Raw genomic sequence first — 8,043 nt, forward strand, 5'->3', positions numbered from 1 at the left:
AGGAAGAAGAAGAAGAAGAAGAAGAAGAAGAAGAAGAAGAGGAAGAAGAAGAAGAAGAAGAAGAAGAGGAAGAAGAAGAAGAAGAAGAAGAAGAAGAAGAAGAAGAAGAAGAAGAAGAAGAAGAAGAAGAAGAAGAAGAAGAAGAAGAAGAAGAAGAAGAAGAAGAAGAAGAAGAAGAAGAAGAAGAAGAAGAAGAAGAAGAAGAAGAAGAAGAAGAAGAAGAAGAAGAGGAAGAAGAAGAAGAAGAAGAAGAAGAGGAAGAAGAAGAAGAAGAAGAAGAAGAGGAAGAAGAAGAAGAAGAAGAAGAAGAAGAGGAAGAAGAAGAAGAGGAAGAAGAGGAAGAAGAAGAGGAAGAGTGGATCCAGAAGAAGAAACATTTCCTTGTGTCCAGATAAAAGAGGAAGTGTTTGTTTAACAGAGTTTCTGAGATCGTACAGTTTCCAGTGGTCAGAATATTTTCTGCATTTCTATCCATAAAAAGTGTGTTGTGGCCTCGGTGGGACCCAGTAGTTTTGCTGTGTGCTTTTGACCCAGCTGTGGTCCCTCAGACTGAGAATCAGCAGCCAAAAAGAAGAAGATACAGAGAAGAAATAAAAAATAAATAACAATAGAAAAGAAAAAAACTCTTAAAAAACATTTTCGGAAAGCTTAAAGCTCTACTGCGCCGCTGCCGCTGCAGCTGTGGCAGCGTGACATGCCGACAAGGAAGTGTTGGAAGAGGAAGAACTGATGGATTTGAGATTCTGATACCTGGAGAGGAGGGAAATAAAAAGGGTTAAAAAAAAATCCTGCTCTGATGTCTGATTCAGACACGTGTGGATGAGGATTACACACACAAAGGGAAATGAGATAAAGCAGCAGATTAGGACTGACTAGAGAAGGACGGCTCATCCCGTATAATCCCGTTTAAACTATTTAAACTTATTAGTGAGAGACTGAAATCTGTCTTCTCTGGATCCGGTGAGTTTTTTTTTTTTTATTTGGACTCACCAGGAGCGAGATTTGCGAACGCTACCGTCCTTGGTGGGCGAACTGTCCACGGAGGGACTTTGGCTTGGCTCCGCCTCCATGGAGCGGTTGAGGGAGGCGGTGTTTGGAGGAGTCATGTCCAGCTCCAGGAACATGATGTTCTCAGCCTGGAAACAGGAAAACAGGAACGAGTGAGACGAGATGAAGGGAATAAAAATGAGGTCCAGTAATGTAGTTTCATAAACTGCTGCTTATATTGTAACAGTGACACCACACACACACACACACACTCATACACCTACTCTGTATCTGGAGTTGGCTCCCATCGCTATGGCAACCCTGGCATACTGACTGAGGGGTCGTTTGTATCCGACTGCTGACGACGGTCGTTTCTTCAAATGTGTGGATTTACTGAATGAAAAATACCGAGAAGAAATCAGAATTTAAAGTTATTTTTTTAATTGGCTGATGGTAATTGAAAAAGAATGCAATATCACAAGGTCAACACATGAACTTTGACCCCTGCACTCAATGATATTCACCTCTGATTGGCCCCTGATCGAAGACGGCGACCCACCAAACCTTAAAACAAACCACACTGACCTTTCAGCAGCAACCAGAGGCTGGAACTTCCACTGGTCCTCCTCGGGGTCAAAGGTCAGCCTGTTCATGATCTTGTTCTTCTCCTCTGGAGGGATGAAGTTCTCTATGATCAGGTACCTGCAGGAAGAGTGCATGAGAATCAGTGGTTCCTCAGGCGTTTGGATCCTTTCTGTCTTTTCTTATTTTGAAGAGATAAAAAAAAAGCAACACGATGATGTCATTTTGTCATTTCGTCATTTTGATATTAGGTGTTTGGGTAAAAGTGAATGTTTTCATTTAATCTACATCAAGACGTTTGTTTTTATGATAAAACATGATAAAATTGGCCGATAGAGGGCAGTGTTGCTCACTGGAGAAAAGTGGAAAATCTGTGGTCCAAAAACCAAGTTTGTTCCATCAGTTCCATGTAGAAAAAAAGTAGAAAATGAACACTGTGGTTTATATCTACGTGGCCACACAAACGTACAGCGTCCATCATCATTTACTTAGTGCTAAAAATTCTATTCTTTCTTTCCGTTTCTACTCTGGTTGTTGTGATGTTGTGATAGAACGACGGTCGCCTCAGAGTCCGACCCTCAGCAGAATTTAAGCTCACTTGAACTTGAGCTCTCTGGTCAGCTCGTTCTGGGTTTGTTCCAGTTCCTGTCGGCTCCTCACGTGCTCGTCGTTCACGTCCTGGATCTCTGCTTTGATGCACTGGAGCTTGGCGTAGAGCTGGGAGCAGAAGGAGCGAGAGAGAGGGGGGAGGAGAGATAGAGGGGGGAGAAAATAGGGAGCACGAGGAGGTGAAGGAGAAACGTCAGCGATAAACTGGTCTGTAAACTGTCGCTCAAAGCAACAGCACAGGAGACCGTGGAGGAGGAGGAGGAGGAGATCAATATGGCTGCCCTTCATCCTCCTCTGCTCCTGCCTGGTTTTTCTTTACAGTTTTACAGCCAAAGGAAGACTTGCTGTATATTTCTGAGTCGTCCAGTTTCCAGGGTCAACAGTTCACACTAAGATGAGCAGAGGTGTGAATGTAGGTGTGAATGGTTGTTCTCTGGGTGAGTCCTGTCCTGGGTGAGTTTTAAAATGTTAGGTGTTAATGTTAGATAGTGTTTTATTGTATCGCAGAATAAACAGCACCATGCAGTGGAGGGTGGTGGGAGTGAAAGGCAAACGGGTCACATCAGGGCGTCATCAGCACAGGATCATTAGTCATTAATCTGTGTCATCCAATAGTCAGACAGTGACGGGGTCGTTTGAGGTTAGTCCTGCTGACCGGGGTCAGCGTGCAGTGGGCCGTGAAGGCAGGAGGAGCGGGGGTCAGGGGTGGGGGGGGGGGTTATAGGGGTAAATCAGAGGGTGATTTGGGAGTGAATATTTGTGGTGAATTTGCTTCGTAACGGCCAAGAGAATGATCTCGGAGAATGGTGGGTGGGAAATTAGGATCGTCGGGCCGGGAGGAAGGACAAACCTTAAGGTACTGGGATTTTAAAGTGGGTCCGCACGGAGGGTGAGTCCGAGGGCAGAGGGTCATTGGGATCCAGGTCAAGGGTCAGGGGTTCAGGGTTGAAAGAGGGATATACTCACATTAGGATCAAGAACAGGAACAGTCTGTGTGTGTGTGTTTTTGTACATGTGTGTACTGTGTGTCGTTCCTGTGTGTGTGTGTGTTTTTGTGCATGTGTGTACATGTGTGTCGTTCTGGTGTATTTGTGTGAATCCTCTCTGCTCTTTTACCTTCTTGAGTTTCTTGGTCTTGGCCTCCACCTCCTGTTGCAGAGACGTGAACGTCTCCCTCAGTTCCAGCGTCTCCTCGTCCTGGGTCAACATTTGCTGCTGGATCTCTCTCTCACTGCGTGTCTTAAAAAATCAAATTAAATTTAAAAAATAAAAACAGATGCCCAGGATTTAATCTGTGGTCACGTGATGCAACTTCAAACGTGGACGCTGACACTGCCTTCACTAAATCACCTGAACTTGGGTTTGAAATGTTGTCAAAATGGTTTGAAGGGCAGGATTTGAAAAAGAAAAAAAACCAAACACACGCCTCAGAAATGATAAAGTGACACAGACACAGTGTGGTACCTGCTCAGCGATCTCCTGCCTCTTCGTCTCCAGCATCTTCTGCTGCTCGTTGGTGTGGTCCATGATGTTTTTTCCTCCAACCAGCAGTTTGCTCTCCATGGCCTTGAAAACAATAAAAGATTGAAAAATGATTAACAGTATAGTTATAGAGTCATTGTTCTACTAACTCTTCAGGCCTAATTTCTTCACTTTATCGACTCATTTGTGAGTTCCACTGTATTTAAAAAAGAAAATCCTTGAATTTTTTTGCATTATTTTTATACCAATTTATGCCATTAAACTGGTTGAAACCTGTATAAAACTGTACAATCAAAGCAAGAACTACATTTATGATGATCAATTATTTTTGTCTTTTTAACCAAAAACTAGGATTTGATTTCTTGAATTCTCTTCAATGACTTTTTAATCTGATGAAATGACTGCGTTTCACGTGTAAAACCAATGAAAGTTCAGTAAAAAAAAGTAAAAGTACAACGTGATCCTCAGTCAAATGTACGCTGCAGATGTCATTACATCCCGATGACGGCGCTTTATGACTTCACGCCTCTGGTTACGGAGTCTCTGGTTACGGCGTAGATTAAAGGCTCACAGACAAACATGGTCTGTATGTGAAAATATCAGATCTGCGTCTGTGTCCCGAGGACAGAGAGAGACACAGGGGGGGGAGACAGAGGAAGGGGAGACAGAAGGAAATGAGAGAATGATGGAACAGAGAGGGGGGGGGCTGGGGAGGACAAACGAGGGTCTACGGTCATTTTATACTGCTCACATTCCAGTCTGAGCTACACAGGAACACTTTGTGTGTGTGAGCCCATACATTCTACACACACACACACACACACACACACAGTGGTGCAGAGAGAGTACAGTGGAGTCCTTCAGAGGAGACGCGTCCACGGCAGATCTTTACAGAAAAGCCTCTTTGTTTGGAGCGGCCTTTGTGTGTGTGTGTGTGTGTGTGTGATTTACTGCAGTTTTTGTCTTTAGCACATTTGTCGTCATTCTTTATTCTGATCCCCATTAGTGTTCGGTAACAACAGGAAATGGTTTTAAATCCAAATGTATCACTGAATAAAAAAACTAAAATTGACAAACGTTTAGATCAGAAAAAAAAAAGGAAAAAGATAATGTAGTTTAATTTATATAATTCATCATTTATTTCTAATTTCATCCAAAGAAAGACCTTAAAAAAGGATGTAATAAATTGTAATAAATTGTAATAAATGTAATGAATGACTCCTGGACCAGTTTGAACTCGTTTTATGTCCACGACCCAAACCAATAAAGGACTTATTTTCAGTAACAAATTGTAGTTCATTAAAATGGTCCTATCTAACTGTACTTTTATTATAGTGAGAGAAAAAAAAGCTCGTTGTTTTTGTGCAGTTCTGGAGAATCATTTTCTCCATGGTTTCTGTGTTTTTATTCTTATTATTGGCTAAATCTTTTTAAATTTAATAAACAACATCTGCATTTCAACAATCAGCAAAAGACCAGCCTCAAACATCTGCAGTGGAGCCTCTCCTCCCCCATTTCTCCTCCCCCCCCCTCCCTGCTTCCATCCTTCACTCTTCCTTCATCTCCCCCTCCTTCATCTCCCCCTCCTTCATCTCCCCCTCCTTCCTCTCCCCCTCCGGCCCACTCTCCATAGTTGATCATCTTTAGTGTCTTCATTACATGCAGCTATAAATCACCGCAGGTACTGGTGGCGAGTTAACGTCTCTGAGCAGAGATAAACACTGTACAAACCTGCAGAGGGAATTCAACAAACCAGGTGACAGCAGGGTGGAATCAGGGCAAAAATATTAATAGCTGTGTTTGGGTCAAAGTGTTCCAGTTTGGGCAAATACAGAAATAGAAATGGAAATAAGAGCGGATGAGGAACCGGTGATGAGTCTGAATGACCTTCAGTGAGGTCACGTGAGATGACTCACGGGTAATTAGAGTACAGAGGGGAAGAGAGAGAGAGAGAGACAGTGAGATGATATCAGGATGTCGGATGATGCTCTCCAAAGGTCACAGCGACACTTGACCTGTCTGTGAGGCCATGACGAACCTTCCTGGAAGTCCTCGTTTGACTCAGGACGTTGATGTGATGTCATATTACTGCTCAGTCTCCACTGCACCTGAAGTTGTGTTTTGTATCAAACCATCTAGTTCCAAATCAACGACTTTGCATTTAAAAAAAAAAAAATCATTCATCCTGTTGGAGATCTCTGCTCTACTATTATACGATTTACTAACAGATCTGTGTGTGTGTGTCCATGTCATGACTGTGCTCACACACACACATCTGTGTGATATGCTATTATTAAGAGTGTTCTGCTAAACACGGGATTGGTGTGTGAACATCCAGTAGAAGCAGCCAATCAGAACAAAGCTGGGGTCTGCTGGGAGAAGAGCGAGCTATAAATATGATGATGATTAAAGGTCTCGTGTGTGGAGCAGCAGAGAAGAAGGAGAAGAAGAAGAAGAAGAAGAAGAAGAAGAAGAAGAAGAAGAAGAAGAAGAAGAAGAAGAAGAAGAAGAAGAAGAAGAAGAAGAAGAAGAAGAAGAAGAAGAAGAAGAAGAAGAAGAAGAAGAAGAAGAAGAAGAAGAAGAAGAAGAAGAGGAAGAAGAAGAATAGGACGATGGAGAGGAAGAAATATAAGAGGAGGAAAGAGAAGGAAACGATGAAGCCAACAAAGAATTCTTGTAGAAATACAATCAAATATGACATCATATATGTTTCCAAAATATATATTAGAAGAAACTGTGGAATTCTTTGTTATTCTTTTCTTCCTCTGTTTTTCCCGTCGTCCTCTGGGAGTCAGAGGAGAGAGTGTTTCTGCCTGTGTGTGTGTGTGTGTGTTTTTGGTAGGAAGCGTATCGACTTTCTCCACTCCAGAACACAACCTTAATGTATATACACACACACACGGTCAACACACACACAGAGACAGACATACGAGTTGCGAGGTTGATTCATCAATATTTCAGAGACGCGGTCCTTCATGCTGAAAGATCTCGAGCGCACGGTCAACATGCGCTGTTTTCCTGCTTATAATGCACACACACACACACACACACACGCACGCACTCAGAGCCCAGACCCATTTTCTCCTCTAATTAGGCAGGAAGCCAGGCTATATAAACAGGAAACAGACATTCTACCCATACAGTCCAGCACAGCGGTCTCCAACCTGTTTTTCCTCTGAGAGCTACTTTTACAAAATAAAAATGGCCGACAGCTGCTCATGTTTGTGTTCCGTTTATTGTCATAGTTCACTTCTAACAAACAAACTCATATAGCTGTCATTGACTGAACATTAACAGTATTTACTGTCCACTTTATTATTATTAAAAATAATATTTGGCAGTGGGGCGGGCCAGAATAAAACATCAAGGTAATCCTTCATAATCAACTGATTAATCGTGTTCCAGTTGTGTGGGAAAATAACAGGAGAGAAAGGGAAAGGATCAATAAAATAATTGATCTATGTCTATGTCAAACCTTAACCAAAGGTGTTATATTATACTATGATTTTTGTGAAAAAAAATCAAATTAAAATGATCCAGAATTGCCTCAAAATGACACATAATATGTTTAAAATTTGCACTAAAAACAACACTATGTTGTTTTGTCATAAATTGAACTTAAAAATTATTATTATTCAAAACAATTATTCATTGGTTTGAGAACGTCCTATTATTGAACTTGGAGAACATTAGTCTAAACAATTATTCATTGGTTTGAGAACGTTCTATTATTGAACTTGGAGAATCTAACATGTACGCTAGTCTCTGTGTGTGTGTGTAATATTTTTCCAATGGTCATTGTTACTGACCACTGGCTCTGATTGGCTGAGGCTGAGCTGTAGGGCGTAAGAAAAACAAACCTCCATCAGAGTCCACTCAGCACAAAGACAGAAACGTTAGAGGCTGACCTGGAGTCAGTCAGTGCTCGGTCTAAATAAGCACACGTTTGTTTTTCATGTGAACGACTCCGGCGCGGTGCCGCCCTCGGGCCGTGTCTTCTGTTTGCTGCCAGTTCTGATAATGCAGGTTCTATTTTCATCTGCTTTGAAAGAACTCGAAAAAAAAAAAAATTTAAAAAAGTCCCTGCGTGTGGAAAACCCAGGCTTATGAAAAGTCTGCACGGCTTTAGCTGGACAGTATTAGTAAATAAATAAATAAACGTGTGAGGCTTTGAGTCAAATTCATTTAATGAAGTTCTGACCCAGAAATGTAGATCTAAGAATAGTCCACATGGTCTGACCTGGCACGGTCTCCCAGCTGCTGATCAGTACAGAACTGTAAATTAAGTAGACTTTAATGTAGGGTAGATGGGAAAAATTGAGTGCAATTTCAGTTCGAAAAACATATTTATTTATATTTGTAAGTTGCAGAACACAATAAGAG

General features: G+C 41.8%; 1 protein-coding gene across 1 annotated transcript in view; it reads right to left on the reverse strand.

Annotated features, from left to right (window-relative positions):
* Positions 1 to 282: 282 nt before the first annotated feature.
* Positions 283 to 8,043, reverse strand: part of kif3ca (kinesin family member 3Ca) — a 16,637-nt gene continuing 8,876 nt past the window's right edge. Inside the window, exons 2-8 of the mRNA XM_008313327.3 lie at positions 3,643 to 3,744; positions 3,295 to 3,417; positions 2,168 to 2,286; positions 1,573 to 1,689; positions 1,272 to 1,380; positions 991 to 1,136; positions 283 to 750 (exon numbers count right to left, since the gene is read on the reverse strand). Coding sequence (XP_008311549.1) covers positions 657 to 750; positions 991 to 1,136; positions 1,272 to 1,380; positions 1,573 to 1,689; positions 2,168 to 2,286; positions 3,295 to 3,417; positions 3,643 to 3,744 — 810 coding nt within the window. The 3' untranslated portion in view covers positions 283 to 656. The remainder of the gene's footprint in view (positions 751 to 990; positions 1,137 to 1,271; positions 1,381 to 1,572; positions 1,690 to 2,167; positions 2,287 to 3,294; positions 3,418 to 3,642; positions 3,745 to 8,043) is intronic.

Source organism: Cynoglossus semilaevis, chromosome 7, assembly GCF_000523025.1.
Source record: "Cynoglossus semilaevis isolate Cse_v1.0 chromosome 7, Cse_v1.0, whole genome shotgun sequence".
Lineage (NCBI taxonomy): Eukaryota > Metazoa > Chordata > Actinopteri > Pleuronectiformes > Cynoglossidae > Cynoglossus > Cynoglossus semilaevis.